This window comes from Salvia hispanica, chromosome 4, assembly GCF_023119035.1.
Source record: "Salvia hispanica cultivar TCC Black 2014 chromosome 4, UniMelb_Shisp_WGS_1.0, whole genome shotgun sequence".
NCBI classification, from domain to species: domain Eukaryota; kingdom Viridiplantae; phylum Streptophyta; class Magnoliopsida; order Lamiales; family Lamiaceae; genus Salvia; species Salvia hispanica.
Genome location: NC_062968.1, coordinates 28,161,549 through 28,186,342, shown reverse-complemented (window position 1 = coordinate 28,186,342; position 24,794 = coordinate 28,161,549). Strand labels below are relative to the sequence as shown.

General features: G+C 33.8%; 2 protein-coding genes across 6 annotated transcripts; both read right to left on the bottom strand.

Annotated features, from left to right (window-relative positions):
- Nucleotides 1-9,254: 9,254 nt before the first annotated feature.
- On the bottom strand, nucleotides 9,255-16,005 carry LOC125222089 (phosphatidate phosphatase PAH1-like). 5 transcript variants are annotated; one of them, XM_048124528.1, is made up of 12 exons: nucleotides 13,381-16,005; nucleotides 12,663-12,838; nucleotides 12,540-12,602; nucleotides 12,345-12,418; nucleotides 12,097-12,181; nucleotides 11,837-11,923; nucleotides 11,613-11,685; nucleotides 11,438-11,481; nucleotides 10,990-11,124; nucleotides 10,807-10,905; nucleotides 10,347-10,467; nucleotides 9,774-10,212 (listed from the first exon to the last, which is right to left on the bottom strand). In XM_048124528.1, exons 1-11 carry the CDS (start codon nucleotides 15,182-15,184, stop codon nucleotides 10,411-10,413), a joined length of 2,697 nt encoding a protein of 898 aa, XP_047980485.1. In that variant the 5' UTR covers nucleotides 15,185-16,005; the 3' UTR covers nucleotides 9,774-10,212; nucleotides 10,347-10,410. The 5 variants fall into 5 exon arrangements, with proteins under 5 accessions (XP_047980482.1, XP_047980484.1, XP_047980485.1 ...); XM_048124525.1 differs by lacking the exon at nucleotides 9,774-10,212 and adding an exon at nucleotides 9,255-9,696 and having other exon boundaries at nucleotides 12,540-12,838; XM_048124527.1 differs by lacking the exon at nucleotides 9,774-10,212 and adding an exon at nucleotides 9,255-9,642 and having other exon boundaries at nucleotides 12,540-12,838.
- A 6,463-nt stretch (nucleotides 16,006-22,468) lies between these two features.
- LOC125219649 (BRI1 kinase inhibitor 1) lies at nucleotides 22,469-23,630 on the bottom strand. Its single transcript, XM_048121679.1, has one exon. The coding sequence runs from the start codon at nucleotides 23,497-23,499 to the stop codon at nucleotides 22,606-22,608; it is 894 nt and encodes a 297-aa protein (XP_047977636.1). The 5' UTR covers nucleotides 23,500-23,630; the 3' UTR covers nucleotides 22,469-22,605.
- Between the last annotated feature and the right edge of the window lie 1,164 nt (nucleotides 23,631-24,794).

The window sequence follows — 24,794 nt, the reverse complement described above, 5'->3', positions numbered from 1 at the left end:
GTCTAAAACAGGCCTCCCGTGCCTGGTTTTCCACCATCACTTATGTTCTCCTCCGCCTTGGTTTCATTCAATCTCGCGCGGACCCCTCTCTATTCCATCGGCGTACCAAGTCGGATACTACATATCTTCACCTCTATGTCGATGACATGCTCATCACCGGCACTTCATCTACTGTTATTCGTCATGTTGATCCAACAGCTCAACTCTCACTTCTCACTCAAGGATTTAGGGGAAGTGGCTCACTTCTTGGGAATCAAAGTATCACGAACTGCACAAGGACTGCATCTAAGTCAGGGTACCTACATAAAAGAATTATTGACTAAGGTCAAAATGCTGGATGACAAGTCCTTTCCTACTCCTATGGTGTCGGACTACAAATTGAGCAAAGATGTTGAAAATCCAACAGTGGATGGAAATCAACTTTGCAGTTAACAAGTTTAGCTAATTTATGGCTTGTCCCCTTGATACTCATTGGAAGGTTGTGAGAAGAATCCTTCGTTATCTCGTGAATTCTATGGACCATGGGTTACACATTCGCTCAAGCAACTTCATGTTGGGGAAATCGCAGCGGAAATTGCAAATTAAATAAATCCACAAAAGAATCTATTTAGGAGATTATGTGGATCGATTCAATTTCATGCTTGAACATGTAGACACATATTATTGCGCAATTAATCACATAATTTAAATTAAATTATGATGTTGAATACTTACAACAATGATTCTCCAAAGAATAGAAGTGGCTTGCTACTTCTCCACGTGTAGATCTTGAAGCTTTGATTGTGAGTGCAAGACCAAAGATCTTCTAACCTATGACCCTTAACTCTATAGATCTAAATTCCTTGTGGGAGGAATCTCTTAGAAATTATAAGGATCTTGAAGGAGAAGACAAGAAAAACCAATTGCACACACTATGCAAATTTCGAAATCTCCTATTAGTGAGGAGCTCGAAAATTGCAAGCTTGGAGGCTAGGTTTAGGTTTTGTGTAATGTGTTTGTCTCCTCTCCTTACATCCTTATTTATAGAGTTTATGATGGGTTAGGTTAGGGATCTATGAGGCTTGGATTGGGACTCCCCAATTGGACCTTCTTTACTAATTAAATTATAACCCATAATTCAATATAAGGCCAATGGAATATTTCTTGTGCCACTATCGAAGAAATACTGACCGCCCATCCAATCCGTGATTACAAGCAATCCGGGTTAACCTCTTTAATATATTATTTCTCGTGTCTAAGACTTTCTATATCCATTAATTAATTTGTAGTCTGCTATAGACTTTAAATTAATTAATATCTTTATTTCCAAGAGTTTGTCTAGTACGAGATGTATATCAAAATATACTTTTCCTTTTCTATTTATTCTTGGATTAAATCCAAACCGGCCGGGTTTCCGAATAATAGAACTTCTCTCGAACACCTCTTGGGGATATAGTCAAACCACGCAGGCACACGATTCAATGTAACAATAAAACTGACACCATACTAGTTATTAATTACTACTACCCAAGATATCAGGAATATTGGGTTACGAAAAACCCGCACCTATTGATAAGTCAAAGCAGCGTATGATTAAATAACGTGTGTCCTATATTATTACAAAGATTAGGAAATATTAAATCTCCAAGACATCGTCTTACAGTAGATAGCAACAAAGACGTGTCTATACTTTAGATCCATTCAATGTTATACCACACCAGTGTCACTAGTCATTCTCAAGGTAAAAGATGACTTTCGGATGGACACTGCAACCTTTCACGATAGGTAGCCAAAGCCTATCTAGGTTGTGAAAAAGTTTTACTTCTACGAGGTACCGGTTGGGCCACCTACTGTGATGACCTGTTCCACGACCCAACCTTCAATGTAGAAGACTTAGATTGATTTTACTTTCCGGCGCTTTAAGTATATAATTTAATATATAATTAAATATGGTCAATACCCATTAAAGTAAAATACTCAGTATGAAGAAAATATTTATTATTCTCATTAAATGAAGAATGTTTACAATATACAAGCAATTTATCAAATTCAAAATAAACTCGAAAAATGCTTTTTAGTATATATGTTCCAACACTTCATGCTCACTGGATTCTCGGACTCTGACTGGGCATCTGACGCAGATGATCGTCGATCAACTACTGGGTATTGCGTCTACTTCGGACAGAATTTGATTTCATGGAGCTCAAAAAAACAAAAGGTGGTTTCACGCTCCAGCACAGAGGCTGAATATAGAAGTCTTGCCCACGTTGTTGCTGAAATTACATCGGTGAGCTCCTTGCTGGATGAGCTCGGAATCAAATCAAGAAAAACACTTGTTGTATGGGTTGACAACTTGAGTACAATCGTTCTTGCATCCAATCCTGTGTTGCATGCACGAGCAAAACACATCGAGCTAGATTTACATTTTGTAAGGGATAAGGTTGCAGCAAAGCAGATCGATCTCAGACATGTGCCAACCACCGATCAAATTGCTGACATCCTTACAAAACCATTAAGCAGGCAATTCTTCACGATGCTCCGTAACAAACTTGGAATTTTTCTGTTGTCCTCCCTCAAATTAAGGGGAAGTGTCAACTTGGCATCTCTCTCGGAATGCATACTCGACATCCCTGAGCTTGAAGAAGAAAAGATTGAAGCTGGTTTTTGTCATGTCAGCAAAATGACAAATGTTGATAATGCTGGAGGAATTGATGCCACATCATCAACACCTAATTCAATGAATCGAACATGGAAAGATGTCCTCATTGGAAAGCTGGAAAGTCTGGATCCTTAAACAGAGCATGTTTCATATTCTAAGTTATTAATTCTTCATTCAGTTACATGCATTTGGAGAGTCAGAAAGATATTCCGGACTCTTCTATGTATTGCTATATATATGTGGAAATACTTCAATAATAAGATATTTTCACACAAAAACATCTCGAGCTTAATATTGCTTCTCTTGTTTTCAATTCAATTGTCTTAGCTTTTTCTTCATGAATAAATAGGGAAAAAAACTGACCTTCACCTAAAAACACTAATGAATCCAATCTAGTGCATCTGTTTCTCAACATTTACATGATGAAACTTCGATATCGATAAGCAACGTGCTATAAATTTTACGATTTACAGAGCTTTGTTGGTCATCTCCAGATCTCCTAGTACCAACGTTGCATGGCATAGTATTGATTCTATTGAAAGAATACGTTGAACAGGGTTTAGCACGGGTTTTAAGAAATGTAAACGAAAGATGGTGAAAAAATATAATGGAAAGTGGGTCCTACTTTTATATATTACTGTCTCTGTCCCGTTTAAGATGACACGTTTTTCTTTTTAGTTTGTCCCAGCTAAGATGACACACTTCCTTTTTTTGTAACTTTCACTCTCCAATTAATACACTCAACTACTTTTCCTCACTTTTATTAAAATATCTATCTTTCTTTATCTCTCTACTTTAATACTTACACCCACCTTCTCTCTCCAATTAAACACTTTAACCAATAACTCATAAAATCCCGTGCCGGCTAAGCAATGTGTCATCTTAGCTGGAACGAAGGAAGTAGTTTTGTAATAAAATGTGAGTGGAAACATGTTAGTGGAATGAGGGACATATTACTATTTATGGAATATGCTAACCGAGACTCCTAAAGTGGGACACCCAAAAATGGTAAACTGGGACTCCTAAAGTAGGATAGATGGAGTATTTATTACTATCATTTTTCCAAAACACGTGAGAAAAAAGAATGAGTCATCTTAACTAAGTCAGAGGGAGTACTATATTGCTCCATGCATCTCATGCTGGAATATATATACTTATATAGATAAGGATGTGATCAGTTGCTATTTGATAAGTATTTAGTACTAAGTGTTAACTGCTAACTACATCAACAAGATATGTTGACATACAAATGTATTCGTTTTGACATTATAACATAGATTGTTGACATAGTTAGCAGTTAGCAATTTAAGATAGTTAGTAACCTAACAAAGGATTTTGATTTATGCAAAAATCAATCTTGATATAAAAACGCAGAACCAATCATACGGAGGTCATTTTTAGGTCATTGTTAGTGTTTTTGTAGATCATTATAGTAAGGATGACCTAAAATGTTCTTAAAATTACCTTAAATCTGAAATTTTTAATATAACTTAAAACTGCTTAATAATGACCCTCCGTGTTTTCGGATAATTATTGACCATCAGTTTGACAAATCTCATGGTCAGAATTTGGTCTACATTTTATATTGAAATGCATTTTGTATATCTTTTGTGTCTTTAATTAAGTACTAGTACTACTTTGTTGTTTAGATTCTAATATCTTCTTTGGACTAATATTATTCATATGAACTACTTATTAGTATATCCTTATATCAATAATTAAACAAGAATCTTATTCTAATTCTGCTAGTAAAAAGATTCATTCATTTTTGTCATGTCATTATGACCAACACTTTTTTTACTATATTCGATCTTATCCCTTTTAAGATAACTTGCCATTTGGGTTTGATTCTTGAAAACATATTAGTTATACTACCTATTATTAATGTGGAATGCACATGATCATTAGACACCTAGCTAACTAGCTTGAGACATTATGTTATGCATGTCCTAATCTACATGTAAGAATAAAAATTAACAAGAATTATCCTTGATTACATTAAGTAATTCTAATAGACATAGTTAATCATGGCGGCAACTCTTCAAAAATTACTAGCTACTCCATTAATCACAAAATACTGGTAACAGTGTACCATCTAGCTATACAAATTAAATAAACCAAAGGTTCTTATTAATTAATTACCCTCATCAACTTTATTCTGATTCCAACATGATATATAATTAATTAAATTTACACTGTTTTAAATTGCACTATAAATTTAGGGCATAATTAAGCTTGTTTTGAGCATACACACAAGAGTTTAAGTAAATTATATCCACACATAAAAATGCTCACTTCTCGCCCTAAAGGTAACCTATCCATGGAGGACTTCAACAAATGGTTGATGAGATACGATGCCGATTTAGATGGCCGTATAAGCGTGGAGGAGCTCCGAGAAGCCATCCGCGCTAGCGGTGCGTGGTTCAGCACTGCAAAGGCGAAGCGCATGATGAAGGCGGCCGATAAAAACTCTGATGGATTCCTCGATGAGAAAGAGATTAGCATGCTTGTGTCATTTGCACTAAAACAAATGGGTTTCAAGGTCTTTGGAAATTAGTACTCCGTTGAGTACATGAGAAAGGTGGGTATGAGCACCTCTCATGGAAATTATGTGTGATAAATAATTAATTACTCTAAAGTTATAAATGTTGAGAATGGATATGTCATGTGTATTATAAAATAGTAGTACTACAAGTTATGAATGTTGAATGTATGTGAATGGATGTTGCAAATGCTTCTTTTCAATTGTTACTATAGGCAAGGGTTATAAATTTGAACAGTAAATGGCCCGATAAATTAAAGGAAATGACAATTCAATTTTTTTAAGCAGAATCAATGGTTTCAATTCTGGTTCAAAACTGGGCGATTTGATTTTCACCAATAACCTGTTTTTTCTTGAATTTTCACTAATTTTTCCACGTTTTCTCCAAGTTTTATGATTACAAAATATTTTGGAACCCCATTTCCGATTCAACCCCCACGAGGTAGAATTCTTTAATGGAATTTTTACATATATTTCCATGCATGAAATTGAATGATGGGAAAATGAATTTTCAATATATTTCTATATTTTGAATTTTCCATATTTTCATATATTCTTTAACTAATTTTTTAATTAATGAATATTACATGCATGAAAATGGATTATTGTTGGAATTGACTCATAATTATTGTGTTAATCGTTTAATGAGACTAGTGACTGGAAATAAAATTGATTCGGAGTATAATTAATAAATTTATTAAATTTAGCAATAAACAATCTTCTTATTATTACTATGGATTTGGAATGAATAGTCTAAATTAATTTAAGAGTCGTGAGTAGGGGTATGACGGGAGGCGTCTCACTGTGAGAATCGTGGTCTGACGCAGAAAATGAGGGATATGAAATTTGGCCAGAATTGTGACGGGACATATGAGTTGGGAAACAATGTAATAATAATATAATTACATAAGAATAAGATTTAAGATTATAGCATAAAGCATCAATACCAATCTAAGTGTATAGCTTAAACAGACTGCAACGATTCCAACACCATTCCAACAACGAAAACCATAACAACAAAGGCATTATCACGACGAGAGGCACTCAATATTAGGTTTTCATCGAAAACAAACCTGGAAACAGTGAGTAAACTTATTGTGGGACGGGAGGGAGTATTGGAGTACTATATTGATCCATGCATCCCATGCTGGAATATATATACTTGTATAGATAAGGATGTGATCATTTGCTAAGTACTCCCTCTGTCCGCGGATAAGAGTCTCGTTTTTTCATTTTGGTTCGTCCGCGAATAGGAGTCTCGGTTCATAATTAGTAAAAAAGGCCTCACATTCCATCAACTCATTCCACCCCATATCATTTAAAACTATTATATACATGTGAGATCCATATTCCACTAACTTTCTTTCACCCACTTTTTTTTACCATTTCTCCCACTTTTCTTACCATTTCTTAAAACCAGTGCCAAAAATAAATGGGACTCATATTCACATACAGAGAGAGTATTTAGTACTAATTGTTAACTGCTAACTATATCAACAGCCTACATTGACATACAATTATATTAGTTTTAACATTTATTACATATATTATTGACATAATTAGGTGTTAGCAATTTAAAATAGTTAACAACCTAACAAGACTCTGTATAAATATCTGAACATATCTTTGTGTCTTTAATAAGTACTAATACTACTTTATCATTTAGATTCTATATCTTCTGGACTAATATTATTCATATGCACGAGCTACTTATTAGTATATCTTCATATTAATAATTAAAAAAGAATCTTATTCCAATTCTGCTAGTAAAAAGATTCATTTATATTATAACAGAGAAATGTGTTAGTAAGGGCAAAACAAAGAATATACTATTATAATATTTATTTTTGTCATGTCAGTATGCCCAACAATTTCTTTACTATATTCGATCTTATCCCTTCTAAGATAACTTGCCATTTGTGTTTGATTCTTGAACATATATTAATTATACTACCTATTAATGTGGAATGCACGTGATGATTAGACACCTAGCTTGAGACATTATGTTATGCACTTATGCATGTCCTAATCTACATGTAAGAATAAAAATTTTTAAAAATTATCCTTGATTACATTAAGTAATTCTAATAGAGTTAGTTAGTCATGGCGGCAACTCTTCAAAATTTACTACTCCATAAATCACAAAACACTAGTAACAGTGTACCATCTATACAAATTAAATAAACCAAAGTGCACCATCTATACAAATTAAATAAACCAAAGCTTCTTATTAATTAATTACCCTCATCAATTTTGTTCTGATTCCAACATGATATATAATTAATTAAATTTAAAATGTTTTCTCACCCAAATTGCACTATAAATTTAGGGCATAATTAAGCATGTTTTGAGCGTACACACAAGAGTTTTAAGTAAATTATATCCACACATAAAAATGTTCCCTCCTCGCCACGAACGTATCAGCGTCATATGTATGGCGGACTTCAAGAAATGGTTGATGAAATTCGATGCCGATTTAGATGGTCGTATAAGCGTGGAGGAGCTCCGGGAAGCCATTCGCGCTAGTGGTGCGTAGTTCAGCAAGGCGAAGGCGAAGCGCATGATGAAGTCGGCCGATAAAAACTATGATGGATTCATCGATGAGAACGAGATTAGCATGCTTGTGGCATTTGCACTAAAACAAATAGGTTTGACGGTCATTGGAAATTAGTACTCCATTGAGTGCATGAGAAAGGTGGGTATGAACACCTCTCATGGAAATTATGTGAGATAAATAATTACTCTAGTTATTATGTAAGAGTAAAGTTATAAATGTTGAAAGTATGTGAATGGATGTCATATGTATTATACTATAGTGCATGTTTGGTAGGCATGTTAAATTAGCACAACATAATTAATTAAGATGGACTTTAAGATAAAGATATGATATCTCATTCTTTTAGACTGTTAAATAATCTACCATTTTGAATAAATTCACTCCGGGCCTCAACGGGCCAAGATAGGCTTTGATGGCCTAACATGGCCTTATTTTATCTACCAAACAACCAAATAATCTATATAGCTCATATATCTTGGTCTTATTTATGCTACCAAACAAGCAATACAAGTTATAAATGTTGAATATATGTGAATGGATGTTGCAAATGCTTCTTTTCAATTGTTAGTGTTTATTATAGGCAAGGGTTATAAATTTTTTAAGCAGAATCAATTCAAATTTTTTCACCAATAACCTATTTTGTCACTAGTCTCATTGAATGATTAACACAATTATGTCCATTAATTATTAGTCAATTCCAACAATAATCCATTTTCGTGCATGAAATATTCACGAATTAAAAAATTAGTTAATGTATGAAAATATGGAAAATTCAAAATATAGAAATATATTGAAAAGTTATTTTCCCATCATTCAATTCATATTTTTTCACCAATAAATGAACTGAAAATTCAAATTTTTTAAGCAGAATCAATGGTTTCGATTCTGGTTGAAAACTGGGCGATTTGATTTTCACCAATAACCTATTTTTTCTTGATTTTACACTAATTTTTTCACGCTTTCTCTAGGTTTTATGATTACAAAATATTTTGGAACCCCAGATCCGATTCAACCTCCAAGATGTAGAATTCTTTAATGGAAATTTTACATATATTTGAATATTTCCATGCATGAAAATTTATTAATTCGAATTTTACATATTTTTCCATATTTCCATGCATGAAATTGAATGATGGGGAAATGAATTTTCAATGTATTTCTATATTTTCAATTTTCCATATTTTCATGTATTAACTAATTTTTTAATTAATGAATATTTCATGCAAAATGGATTATTGTTGGAATTGACTAATAATTAATGGAAATAATTGTGTAAATCATTCAATGAGACTAGTGACTGGAAATACAATTGATTCGGAGTACAATTAATAAATTTATTAAATTTAGCAATAATCATTCTTCTTATTATTACTATGCATTTGGAATGAATAGTGTAAATTAATTTATGAGTCGTGAGAAGGGGTATGGCGGGAGGCGTCTCACTGTCAGAGTTGTGGTCTGACGCAGAAAATGAGGGAAATGATAACTTGGCGAGAATTGTGACGGGAGACAATGGGTTGGGAGACAATGTAATAAAATATCATTATATAAGAATTATAAGATTTAAGATTATAGCATAAATCAATAAAGCAACAATACCAATCTAAGTATATAGCTTAAACAGACTGCAACTATTTCCATTTATGCTCCTCTTTCCCCTTTTTCAAGTCCTACAGCTACTGCACATGCAGCACCATTCCAACAACGAAAAGGCATTATAGCGACGAGAGGCACTCAATACTAGGTTTCCATTGAAAACAAACCTCGAAATAGTGAGTAAACTTGTAATGCCCGCGATGCAGATTGCCAGAAATGACAAATATCCGGTAAATTAAAGCTGATGGAGACGAGCTTCCATTGATCTCATCGACTGTGATGAGGATGAAGGTGGTTTCTTTGTTGCATCTGCAGAGAACAAAACTGGATCTGAGGAATTTTTCTCATGCAAGATTCCTCGACCTGCATCGCTTGGGGAGTCGTTAGAAATTTTAACCCGCGGTAACAATCCACTCTTGAATCTTATGAAATCCCAAAGGTGAAGAGGGGAATGCAAGAGAAGCCATTGTCAATGAATGAATAAATAAGGAATAAACTGACCTTCACCTAAAAACACTAATGGATTCAATCTAGAGCATCTGTATCTCAAGTTCTCAACATTTACATGGTGAAACATCGACATCGATAAGCAATGTGCCCTAAATTTTACGATTTACAGAGCTTTGCTGGTCACCTCCTAGTAACAACATTGTGTGGTATAGTATTGAAAGAATACGTTGAACAGACTATTCAACTAGCCTAGCAATATCAATCCATAATCGACTTTCTCGAGCAATATACCAGCAGCTCCAGCATTTAACCAAGGAAATTGTCAGCAAGAGACTAACACCAAATCTCCTTTCGTGGTAAGCTTTGTACGATACAGGATATTTGACCATGGCTGGACATGTTACACAAAGAAGTCGTCCATTCTATGCCCTACGCATAAGAGCACAATACACGCGATGAACACCTAATTGTGTTTTCAGGGTGTAGATCTAATTTTCTTTATTAGCATAATACTACACCTTAATATTTTTTTTCTCTGGCGATGACAAGGAACTGATGATTACCTCAATACTCCAGTCCTTGTACACGCCGCCTCCCTGCCTGCATTTGATTCAAACTACTCAACCTTTAATTGTCGATCGAAGGTGGTGGAAGTTTCCAGAAATTCCATGTATTAAAATCTTCCTGGAACCAAAATGGAAAAGGAGTATTTATTGAGTATTGGAATTATTTAGTTTCCAAATCATAGAATTTCTCTAAGGCCCAAAAAAACAAGTTATCTATCGATCCAACCAGGACCTGACGACAAATACTCCGGGTGTTGAATATACTACCGTTCTAAGACATTGTTAATACATTGGCAACTCAGGTTTAAGATTTCGGGTTCATGAGAATATAAGACGAAAAACAGAAGCAAATTAACAATTAGTTATAGTAATTATTTTTTCTCTTCCTCGCAAATGTACGGCAGAGATGAATGATGCATTAAACTAATGTTGGCAATATTAAGATTAGGGAGCAAACCTGCTCAGTGGTAAACATGTTGGGAAACATCCCGTTAACAAGCGAATGAAGAGTCAGGTAAGACTTGGTGTCAACGTGACGGTTCACAACAATCTCTCCCTGTAGAAATTGCCAGGGGAATTGAGAAGACATCACCAAGTCGGCAGGAGCAGTTGCACAATATTAAATAACACCTTTATATACCTTTGGGTTTATGATAAATATTTTCCCCAACGGAATTCCGACCCTAAGATAGCTGACCTCATCGGTGTCTCTGTTACCAAATCCAGCATAAAATGGATACGGATTGCTATCAGGAGGAAATAACGCCCTAATATCCTGGGATATTGACAAGTAATCAGATTTGTTACCATCTGAGTATAAACTGAGGAAGAAAATCACAATTCTTTCAGTTTCCTATCTGTCTTCGATGTTATGGCGTATATGCATACATCTAAAAAAGGACATTGTTTCATGACACAAACTTTGCTATAGTACATCAATATTTTGTGACTTTGAATTAAAAATATCCTATTTATTAGGTTGGATGGTAAATACAGTAGAATTTTATCAAACACACCTACAAATATATGTAAACATTGTAAAGAGTGTTGCAAGAATATCAATAATTTAGGATCATACAAAAACAAACCTCCAAACATGCAATTTTGAACTCGTGAGGGGCTCTTCTAACAACTGCAAAAGCATCATACAATGCACAATTAAAGATAACTTCCAGATTCACAAAAAACTGGATGCTTAAAAGAGACGACACTTCATGTGCAAATAAGTAGTAATAGAAGCAAAAGATAGCCATCTATCTCTACCTTCTCGAAATAGTGAAGGAAACAATCCATCGGGGGAAATGACGACAGGCCCATCCGGTAAGGCTATTCCATCCTGAAAGAATATATGATTATGAAAAACAAATTTTTGTGTTCTTCTTGAGCAAACTAAACTTTTTTCTGCTACAAATTTGTTCAAATTTAAAAAACGCCGGAAAGGATAAACTACAAAATACAAACCATGACAAAGTATAACTTCATGATACCTGTTTGATATTGAGAAGGAATTGTCGAGTAATGTAAGACTGAGAAATTGAACGTGCACTCAGGAACAGTAATTGATATCCATTCTCCTGTCATACACGATATGAAATCCCTCACGATCCGGAAACGATCTCAAAATCATGACAAAACAATTAATGTGAATAGTGTTGACCACAACAGTAAATGTTAAATCAACAATGCAAACATGTAAGAACAATCAGAAATTTGTTCTCAACAATCATAGCACAGCAATAACAAGAACCTTTATTGCCGTGAAGAGATGTGCGACACCTATCTGTGACCAATCCACGCCAACCAAGGGCATAACCTGACCTAGAAGATCAGACCTGCAGCAAGCCTTTCATGGATCACTGAGTGAACTGATGGATTAACGATATGGAAACTAACTTGTCCATATAAACAGGATGTGAGCAAATAAAGACAGGTGGCTGTTCAATTCACATAATGATACGCGAGGAGAACTGTGGGCAGAGGACGAAAATTCTTTACCGTGTAATTGTCCCATCAACATCAGATATCACAATTTTAGTGTCCCATCTCCACAGAAAAATCCGAGCATCAACCTGGACGTGTCAAATTCAGTCAGTGCAGAGACATGCATCAAACATCCAACATACTATTACACAAGAGGCATATAAAGAAACTTAAAATTTAGAGATCATAAATCAATGAAATAAAACAAACCTGTTGCTTGCCCAGCATGGCAGTCGAGAAGGTGAATATCACAACATTCTTCCCTTCTTTTAACTGTAAGGATGCCAGCTGTTCAGATGTTGGAGTAAGTGTCTGTACTATCTTCTTGTTTACCTTCACTTTGGTCACATTTGTCCCACTCTCCACGTCACCAGGTTCATTTGAAATGTCTACGCCATTCACCTCTTCACTGTCAATCGTCACATCAGGAATTTTAGTCTCTGTTGAGCTTCTAAAGTGTCCATCTCTACCAGTTCCTCCTAAAGTATCCACGGACCTTGGAGGGTACCCTGAAGAACTAAAAGTCAACCTCTAGTAATTTGGTACAAATATGCAGGAATTGTAGTAATTGGAATTATCTATTCCAATTCAAATTTCTAACTACAAAGGAACTAAGAATAAGATTTTTCTCAACAAAAAAATAGCACCTCCTGTCAGAAACAGTATATCGGAATTTATTCACCAAATAAGAGCGCAAGGTATAGGGTAATATGCAATAGGTATTTATGCGATTCTAAACTAAAATGTTAACTTTCTAAAGCAAAACAAACTGAAAAATAAAAACATGGAATTGCCTATTCCTGGTCGAGCAATCTGGATGAAGAGGATTGTGCGCTTGAGATTTGACTCACTTAATGCAATAAAACGTCTACATGCTACAATACCTATAACATTCGATCCACTTTCTAAAACAAAGCATATATAAAAGAGTGTAGTAAATATGGAACCAGTTATGGAGAAATGTAGAATAATGAACATGTAGAAAACCATTGGTTGTTCTCACTCAAGGAGAAAAATATAGTAACATTAACTCATCATATCATTTTCTTACCCGGCTTAGGAGGTTCTCCGGCTGGATATAGTGAGTCATTCGAAAAGTCGCTGGGATCAGTTGCTTTTAGATTATTACTAAGGGAAACCATGCTGGGCAAAGATCTCGCGCTTCTAATGGTTACCTCTGACTGAACATTGCCAATCTCTGTAATGGAGACATCATTAGACATAGGACTCTTTGTTCTAGCGTCCAAACACAAAGCATTTGTAGAGTCATTTATTTCAGATTGGTCTAGTGAAGAAATGAGGGAACATTTTGCATCACAAGACTCGATGCCTTGATCAGCAACTCTTATCATAGGTAACGAATCAGCTTTTTTGCCCTCATGATCAGATGCACTGAGTTCCGAGTGTCTGGCAGCAGGACGAACACCATCCAGGTCACCGAAGAGTAGCTGCTCTTCTTCTGAAATTGTTGACACCCCAATTGAAGGTGGAACAGTACACCTTTCGATATGAGGATCATAGAGAGGCCCTTCAGAGGAACCAAGCTTGTCTTTATCTCCCAAAATAGAATGTTCAACCATGCTCGATTGAGAAGCAGCTGCAATACTCTGTGAGTCGATGTCCTTAAGAGAATCACTAGATGACTGACGGCTCACTAAATTCGAATAGCATTCAGTCAAAGTACTTTCTGAAGCACCAAAACTAGTTCCTCTACTCAAAGAAATCTTTTCTTCATGGATGATGGTGAAATGATTCCCAGAATGAATGCATACATCTCTGCATTCTTTATGACAAAACAGCCGACTTTTCTCTTCAGACGATCCCTCCAATTCACCTGCGGAGCTCCCTGAAATCTCAGAGTAAAAAGAGTGGTCATTGTCTCTTTCATTCTCCTTCAAAGAGGAATTAGCATCAGACAAACTATTAAGTCTCACAATAGAGTCATCAATATCCAAATCAGATTTCGTAGCCTCAGAAACAACGCTAACAGAACTCATCTCCAAATCTGATTTATCCAAGCCTAATGCTGATATCACTGGGTCTAACTTTGTTGCAGGGGTATGTTCTCTAAAACTTTCGACTGAAGGGGAAACAAGATACTCTGAGGTAACACATTCCATTTCAACACCATTTGCCTCACGGTAGCTTGTTTGAGAATTAAGATTTATTTCATCATGACTAGAACCATCAAACAGAGGACTTTTCTTGACTGCTTTTGCCAATTTATCCGCATCAGATAATGGCGCGCAATTGTCTCTCTTGCATTTGGGGGAACCAAGATTAGTAGACCACCTCAAGTCCAAGAGATCAGCCGCCATCTCAGCAACCTCTAATGGATCATCTTTGTTAACATCATGTGCATTTTCTTCCTCCTCTGTCGGAGATCTCCTTCCAAAAAAGCCAAAAAATTGAGATTGGCGAGTGTTTGCCCTAGTCAAAGCCTTCCTTTCCGTAACAACAGGCTCAAACAAACTGGAGTCATAGTTGCAACTTTTTGATTTCAGCGGCCTCCTAGGTTGCCCTTCAGTCTCCTCACCAGATGTGTATGGAGGCGAGGCTGCAGACTCACCTTCCTCTACATCAACCTCCTGCATAAAGAATGCCTCTCCTTTACTATCCAAGTACATATGAAAATCCGCCTCAGCATCATTCACAGTGATGCCAACCACCTTCTCTTTGGACTTCAACACCCCCTGAAACTTCCCAAATCGAACATACCATGGCGAAGACTTGTAGCTCCCATCCGGTTGCTCCACCACGATTATGTCTACAGCGCCACCAAACGGATGGAAAGTCCCGGAAACCGTATACACACTCTTGCTAATGTAGCTACCTATCCTCCCCACAGCTTGCATCTTGATAGGAATCAAACACCTCTAACTAACACAATCTTCATACACACCAAATTCAAAAATTCGATACTCCAAAAAGCTAACTTCACTGATCCATCAAACAAGCCAAATGCTCCCAAGAAAATCCCCACCTCTTCCAACCCACCAATTCAAATTTCAACAACCACTAAAGACCAAGAAAACTGAATCTCCAAAGAACCAAATACAAAAACCAACAAACACCATTAACTAACACAATCTCCAAATCACATGAAATTCACAAATTCAATACTCCAAAAACCTCAAAACTCCCTACACTGATCCATCAAACAACCCAAAAAAACCCCCACCTCTTTCAAATACCCCAGATCAATAAATTGAATAAAGATCAAATATTTCACAAACCACTATAATGATCGGTAAAAATAAGAGCTTCCCCATACCAAAAGAGGAAGAGGAATCATCAAGTCATCTAATTGAATACGCCAGTCGCAATCGACAAAACGAGAGCGATCAAAAGGAATCCAGCTGAAAAAAGTTGGCGATTGAGGAAATGGAAATAGAAGGACATACCCACATGCGAAGATCACTCAATACGAACAATAAACCGCCAAAGAGTGGGCGTTGAACAACAGTTGGCGTCCAAAGCATATTCCTTTGTAGATTATTCGAATTTATTAGTAATACAAATACAAAGACCCTAATAACCGACCCCACTGCCTCATAAAACCATTTGAAAATTGGGAAATTTTGAGAATTGAAAACGACGGTTACGTATGAGAATGGATTAAGATTGCATGCCATGAAATGTTTCCAGAACGAAGGAGGATGTGCTGGAGGTTTCCATGATTTGCAACTCACAGAAAACGATGATTGATCAAATTTTGTATTTATTTCATCATAATTAACTATTGATGAGAATTAGATTTTGCTAAAATAACATTAGCCACGTCATCAAATTTCTATACGTTTACTACTTCTCCAATAAATATTTCAATTAAGAATTACACTCCCTCTTATTAATGATGATATAACTGATAAATATTTTACAAATAAAGTGAAATTAACCATAAAATAAAATTTTAAATTAGATTAAATAAAAATTAGTTAATTAGAGTAGATAAATAATAAAAGAAGTATTTGACATCAAAATAAAATATTGCCAAAAAATTCAAAATGAGTTTTAACTTTTTTGGTTACTTTTTTGGTTATATTATATCTTATGATTAAATATTTATTATGTTTAATTAATGAGATCAAAGATTCACATAATTTTTTTCACTATTTTCATTATTTTTTTAGAATTTTATAAGTAGAAGAACATGTATGCAAAAGGGGTGCGTTATATTGCTAGCTCAGTTAAATTGCTAACTATAATTAAATAATAGTAGGTTTTGGATCATTAAATCAAGACACAAAATCATACAACCACGAGTATCAATTCGAGTATCAATGTAAAAGTAATGTTAATTAAAGATATTTATGACAATTAACAAAAAATTAGTTATAACTAACTTTTAAAAAATATCTCAAAACTTTAAATTATTATATCTATATCAATTTAGATTGTTTTGCACGCAACATATATCAAATTAAAGATAATTTTATAAGGATTCCAACGAGATCTTACATGCATATGTTCCGACGTCAAAATTTTTAAAAAAATCGTAGATTTTCATATTTATCGACAAACAACTTAATATCAACATATATAACATAATATGTCAACATAATATGTGTACAATATCAATATTATATTATTTTGACATATTCAATATATTGTGTTGATATCTTTAATACACTATATTGACATTGCGATTCAAAACCTTAAATATGGTAGTTAATCTTATCTTTTTAATGTTAAAATACGGAAAAATAAAATTATACATGACAAATTATAGACCATTAGATCTCTTAATTTCTATAATTTTAAATTAGTTATAGTTAGCAACTAAGGAATGAGTTAGCAATTGATCACGTAAATATATATTGGTATTGGATAATTTAGATTATTGGGACATGGGAGTTGTAAAATTTGGTAGTGGATTAACAAACTAACATATTTTTGTTAAATCTATTTTTTATTCATGGTGTTCGTATTTAGACAATTGACTTAAGCTTAAGATCACATCTTAGTACTCCAAAAAAATGGAGTGTGGACAACTCAATAGATTCTTGACAGTGAAAAGGAATAAAAAATAAAATGATTCGGCTTTCCCTCTACCCTTTCTCAAAACTGAATATAAAAAAGAATTGAGAATCTTTAATTAAATATTCGTATTATTTTATTTAAAGATTTTGGCCTTCTTTGATTACAACAAGCCTACAAAGTACTTTATTTATATTTTAGTCCTAAGCAAACAATTGTAATTCAAGTCTAACAGGTTAGTCTTTCGTTCACGATTTAATATCTTAATTTGATATAGTAAAAAGTTGAAAATAGTACTATCTCCTTTTTATTAGTGAGAATATTAAAATAGTATCTCCAATTATTTAGTCATTGATATATACTCCATCTGTTCTAGAGTAATAGAGATATTTAATTTTCTGCACTCATTTTAAAAAAATGATATTAAATAGTTAATGTGGAGAGAGAGTAAAGTAAGAGAGAGAATAATATAGATAGTCTTATTTACAATATTCTCCCTCTTACTTTACTTTTTTTTCACTTTAACTATTTGTAATTTTTTTTTAAAATGAGTGCGCAAAATGAAATGCCTTTATTACTATGGAACTGGGGGAGTATCAATGAGTACACAAGTTAATCTTGAAAGCCCCATAACTCATTGAAATTTTTTTGAACAATATATGGAGAGATAGCCCAATAACTAGGATAAAATGTGAAACATATTTTGAGGAATAGAGTTTCTCCTTTACTTTTTGTTATAGCATGTTTTTCAGAATAAAAATATTAAAACTATATATCACTTGCTTTGGTTGGACTACAAATTTTATTTAAAGTAAACCACATATTATGGGCTGGACGTAACGTAAACATAGGAATAGGCCGGCCCATATAGAAAGCCTTCACAACGTTTAATTTTATTGAAACTAATCACTAATTTTAATACTATTAATTTGGCTAAAATTGGACGAATAAAAGAGTGTTCATCTCAACTCTAAAAGCTAAATGTTTGACGAATTCAAGTATATTCAATGGGATAAATATAATTTGCAAGTGGCAATCTATTTCAAAACCAAAGAAACTTTTGGCATCTCTTTCTTTTTCTCACTAAATTTTTTTCCCACAAGTTATAAAAATTCAAATACGATCATGGTCATCTTCTTTCTATTATCATGCATATAGGTCATAACCAATGCGAGAGATTTCAGAATATGGTATAAAATTGGCACACCTTTCAGTTTTTGGGATTAATTCACACGTCTTTCAGGAGATAGGTGTATGAACCTTTTATTTTAGGGATTTTTTTTATTTTTCTCCCTATTTTTATTCTTTTCCCTTGCAAAAATAAAAGAATAGACTAAACTACCCCTTGAGAGATTTCTCGAGACATGCTCATTTTAAGGATTTTTTACATTTTTCTCCTATTTTCTCTACTTTTCTTATTCTTTTCTCCCACAAAAATATTGACCAAATCAACCAACGAAAATTTAAGTGTTTTAGTTCTTCTCCCACACAAAATATAAAATTGACCAAACTATCCAATGCGGAATTTCATTTTTTCGAAAACTAAAACTCCCTTGTTGGGTGGTATGGTCAACTCTTGTATTTTGTGAGGGAAAATTATTAAAAAAAGAAGAAAAAACAAGAGAAAAATGTAAAATTTTCCTAAAATGAAAAGTTCGCATGCCTCATTCTCTAATTCTAAAATGTGTGCAAATTTAATCTCAAAACTGAAAACGTGAATTTAATTCCAAATTCTTAAAATCTGTCTATTCAATGCTTATATTTGCATGATTACATATCATATTGTTATCATATCATTTTTTTTTAATATACTGGACTTTTAGTATGAAACATTTTAATATCGATATAGTATTGTATTTTCACTATCGTAACAAAATGTTATTTAGTTTTACCGTTTCATGTAATTTAATAAGCGCTTCCTGTTTACCTTAAAACAAATATAGCATCTCTAATAAGCACATTACTCAGTGAATTCTTGGTACAATACAAATATCTCTGGTTTAAATTTCAAATATTCAATTCAAGACGTCAAATCTTGGATCCATCTTTTTGAAATTTCCCTTTCTCGAGCCCATTAATATTACTATTTTCCTTGTAGCGATTTCTTTCCTTTTGCTCTTTCCAAAAATGCAGTTAAAAATAAAGTCACCACTATAAAGGGCAAAAAAAATGATAATGTAAAATATTTGTATTAAGAACCATGGTCTCGACTAGAAACATTGAAATAAAACTTGCCCCATGATAAGTGCTGTATTTGAGAATTATTCAGCTGTAATGATAAAACTTTTTATTTCAATCTTTCCAAAAAGCAATAATTTAATTTATTTGATTTGTCATACAATAGATTTAAAATTCAATAAACCAATCCACTTCAATAGTTTATGACAAGGGACACTTAATTTAAAAAATAAATGTATAGTATACTGCGTTATAAAATAAATATTCGTGTCTAGTCAATATAAAAGTAATACTCCTATATATGTACAGATGATATCAATAATTCTCGAAAAAACTAGCGAGTAACACAGTTTAGAGCTATGGTTTATTTAATGTTTATTTCCAACCGAGCATTTATTGTGTGTATAAAAGAAAACCAAATCATTCCTTAAGAGCTCTTTAACATACTAATATCCACTCGTTTATATTTGGAATTTTGGTCCACAAACAAGTGGAATGCAATTGTTTATGAAATTGAGCATATTACGTTAGGGGAAACATACATACAAACATACATTCTGCCAATAATTTTAATTGGATGTTGATTAATGATATGATTAGACAAATGAAAACAACCCTAAAAATGATTTGTGGCTTTGTCAAGAAAGGAGACAAAAGTACCAAATTGCATTATTGCTAGCATTGATTAATTTGTTGTTGGCTAACAAACTTGCTCCTCACACACTACCCTTAATTAATTATCTATACGTCACATTTCTATTATTAAAAGAATTTTCACTCTAGATATTTCGGAATCTTTCCTTTCTTGAGTTAAAGATTATGGAGTAGTACTATAATAAAGCAGTATCACAAGATCTTAGCTGCGGTATGGCTCGGAGACTTGCATGGCACTGCCACATGTCAACCAAATAATATACACATTATAGACAGCGAAATGGCGATTTATAATAGTAATAAATTATATAATTTCATTTGTTGTACAACTCTTCGTCATTTCTCATTTTTTCCATTCTATCACATTTTTCTTGATAGAAACCATAATTCATCAATCGAGATTATTAATTTAATAATATAATACAACAATATGACATTGTTTGATTGACATTTAGTAATATCACGTAAGTAAATCATCAGGTATTTTCGATGTCAAAATCTTAATTAATTATAAAATCAAAATAAATCTATATATAGTACGATAAATTTACAGCTAGATATTGATATTCAACATCATAATTTGTGAAAGTTTAAAGGCAAATTACATGTCAATAAATTAATTCATTAAATACAACTTATATATTGTTGTATATATATGCAGCTCACAGTTCACAGATTGTTCTAGCTAGTTTTGAGTTTTATCTTTTTTATTTTAAATATTTCTGATGTGTGTCAATTTGTGAACCTATTTAGTAGTATAAATGAACGTCACACACGTAACTAAATTAATGGCATCGCACGTTTTGTTTGAAAGTAGCACTGCGAATGTGGCCTACATAATGTTACAATTTGCACGGTGAATTTTTTTAATAAATTAATGGTCCCTATGAATAACTAGGTTGAATATAAGTTCACGTGTGCGGTCTTTCGGAATATTTCTTTCTATGCTTCATGGAAATTTAATATTATAAACAAAATTATTTGTTTTAATATATAATCTTATGCGTCATATATAGGGGTAGACTAGAGACACGAATTTGTTTCTATTAGGTACTAGGAGTACTATATATTTTAAATTTTAAGATAATAATTTTCTCTTATTTATTATTTTAATAAATTATATAAAATATCTAAAATTCGACAATGTTATGTATATAAGAAAATTAAATTTTAAATCAACACCTTTCATTAGCTCTCATTGCAATGATTGTATGTATACACGCTTTGTATATTTACATTGCATTATTCGAACTCTTAACTGTTTGCATGAGTCTTTTAATTGAGTTATGCTTGGCTACATTCACTGACAACTTCTCCAAATAGTATTAATTAAAGAGCATTAATTTTGTAACTATTGAAACATGCATATGGATAATCATTTTGTATATCAAAAGTTTTCTATTAGTAGGTTACTAGATATAAATAAGCCACACTAGACTTATTAAAGAGCATTAATTTTGCAACTATTGAAACATATATGGATAATCATTTTGTATATGATCAAAACTTTGAATAAGTCCTTATGTGATAAATATAACTTGTAGGAGTACGAGAAAATGATTACTAAATTGCAATGGACCCCAATTAATTGATGTGGGATGGCGAAATTAACATAAAAATCTGTATTCAATAAACCGACAGAGATAATAGATATGAACATGCAAGGTAGATATCCGTCAAAATTGAACTCCACAATTTTCTTGATTTAATTTTTAGATAGATCCATTTATTGAACCCCCTTACCAAAATAAAATAATCTCCGTACTACTAATAGTAAAATTTTGAGTTAAAAACAACAATAAAACAACCAAAATAGAGACATACTAGTATATGTATCGATTTACTATAATATATGAAATCAATCAATAATAGTATATGAATACAAATGATCGATGGTTATTTATTACTCCTATATATATGCTTCATTTTAGTCCTATTTGGTTAGTAAATTTTATAGTTAATTATAATAAATTGATAAAAGTACATAAGTCCGCATATAAATTTGATTGTTCCACTATAATAAACCGGATTTCATCGACTAATCATATAATAATTTCGTCATTTCCTCTAAAATAGCAAAAGCCACAATAAATGCCACCCCAACATAATAACGCCAAACCCAAATTGATGAAACCCACAAATTAAATTCACTTCTAAATGGAGTAACACAAAATCCACCAAACACGAACGCACGTACACTTTTCAAATACAAATAAAAAAAAAAACTCCAATATCTTGAAACATTATTAACTGAAAAATCAAGAAATGCCAACTTGAATTTGGTGAATTTTACGCAATAATTTGAAGTCCTAAAACGTCGTCGTATCTTAACCTCAACATACGTATTTTTATTTTTCTTACGTAACAATTTTACACAAACGTAAAAACCCACCAAAATTTTAAACTCAGCAAAAATCAATTTAATTAATCTCTACTATAAATAAAAATAAAAGTAAAAATAAAATTATGGCTGCAGCTTGATTTTACTATCTTCAGCGATAGAGTTTTTGCAATGAGCGATCGCCGCCTGAATCGCCGCCTGCAGCTCCTCCATCGTCCCATCGCTCTTCCCCGCCGTCGGAGTGGCGGCGCCGCTGGCCACCAGCCTCCCACTATTCGCCGGCGAGTGTTTCATCGTCGCCGGCGCCGAGAATTCCCCCCTCCGCCCCCTCACAAGCCCCGCCTTCTTCCTAACCCTAAGATTCCCCGAATACGAATACGCCTGCTGCCGGAGAAAGTCGTCGGAGCTCTGCCGCCGCCCCCTCAGCGCCAGAAACGGCTTCATCAGCCTCTTAATCAGCTCGAATCTCGATTTCCGCTTCTGATTAATGTGATCCTCCTCTTCCCTCTCCTTTTTCCGATTAGGGATTCCGAAGAGGGAAAACGATTTCGATTTCCCCCTTTCCTTCCCTTCCGCCACGTGGCGGCTCTCATCACCGTTGATCACAATTCCGTCTTCGTCGTCGTTGTTGCTGTTGTTGTTGTCGTGATTGCTTCTGCTGCCGTCGTTTAGCAGCTCCTTGATTGGGAGAGTGAAGCTGTCGAGGGAGTTGGTGGAGGAGCGCGGCGAGACGGGGAGGTGGTGGAGGAGGTGGAGGGGGAGGAGGTGGCCGTGGAAGAAGATCTCGTCGGCGGGGGATAAATCGATCGCGGCGGCGAACGGCGGAGGGGAGGATTTCGCCCTGCTGTCGAGCGATTTCGCGGCGGCGGAGGGAGGGTGGAGGGAGATGGTGAAGGAGAATTCGTGAGAAGGAGACGAGGAAGACGACGGCGGCGGCGAGTGTACGTGGTGCTTTGGGGGTTGTACGTCGATCTTGTTTGCTTCATTAAGCATCGGCATTTGATATTGTGCTTCCATGATGGATTTCTTTCTTTTTTTTTGTTGATTTTAAGGCCAACAAAAATTCGAGGTTGCCAAATTATTTGAGAAAGATAAGGATAATTTGCAAGAAATGGAGTTCTTTTTAGGAGTGGGGTGGGGGTGGGGTGTCTTCTCTATATCTAAAATTGTGTTATGCATGAAGTGTTACCAATTATATATATGAGTTTTGGCATATTTTGGCAAGGGGGCATGTGGTGGATGTAGAGTGGAAACAATTGGTAGTGGGGACTCATTTTGGAACCTAAAAAACCTACTACTTTCTGATTTTGAGGTAGAGTAGTCTATTGCATATTCATATTCTTTTTTATATTAATTAATCCGGAGTTTTTATCAAAATTAATAAAATTTGATCAAATTCTGGTTCCGTTGACAACATTAAAAATTGACTGAAAATTAAATTTGTTTGTAGTATTTATTTTCTCATGGTAATTTTAATGAAATTGTATCTTATATACATCTAGGAAATCATATACAGAGAGTAATGCCATTAGATTAAACGATGTCATCCATTCATATAGAAAATAATGTTGTTTAGGTGAAAATTATCAACAATGTATCACATGTGTGCGATTAAATTTCACTATTGGATAATTGTGATCAAATCAAAATTATATGTTTTTTAGATTGATTATTAAAGTTACAAGGCATATCAGAATTGGATCACATGTTCCTGTAATAAATATATATATATATATATATAGGGGTGTACTAGTATAACAACTAAATTTAAAGTTACAACGTACATCCAACCACGTGCTGCCACATGGCACGAAAAATGCAATATTGTATACAGAAAAATGCAATACGCATTTGTAGAGGCTATAAATGAATTTCGGCAGATTGCATTTTTGTTATATGCAGATTGCATTTTTTATTGTTAAGTTTTGCATTTTAGATATTGACTGTTTAAATTGCATTTTATATATAGACGAATTGCATTTTTATATGTGAAAATGCAAAACTTAACAATAAAAAATGCAATTTATGTGAAAATGCAAAACTCAACACTATAAAATGCAATTTACATACAACAAAAATGCAATCTGCGAAAATGCATATACAAATAGATTGCATTTTTGTGTTTAAAATATTGCATGTTTTGTGCCACATGGCAGCACCAGATTGGATGTACGTTGTGACTCTAAATAAGGGGGCACCCTAGTGCTCCCCTATATATATATATATATATATATATATATATATATATATATATATATGGAGTATGTCCTATGTAATACTATCAATAGATGCTTTATTTGGAGGTGGATTAA

Bases quoted from the DNA above. Each gene is read 5' to 3' on its own strand.
- LOC125222089 (XM_048124525.1), bottom strand. From the start codon at position 15,184: ATGCAAGCTGTGGGGAGGATAGGTAGCTACATTAGCAAGAGTGTGTAT. The intron at 12,839-13,380 runs GTAAGAAAATGA...TTAGTTCTTCAG, and splicing joins CGGAGAACCTCCTAAGCCGG to GGTACCCTCCAAGGTCCGTG. The intron at 11,482-11,612 runs GTAGAGATAGAT...ATGCTTTTGCAG, and splicing joins TCCTTCACTATTTCGAGAAG to TTGTTAGAAGAGCCCCTCAC.
- LOC125219649 (XM_048121679.1), bottom strand. From the start codon at position 23,499: ATGGAAGCACAATATCAAATGCCGATGCTTAATGAAGCAAACAAGATC.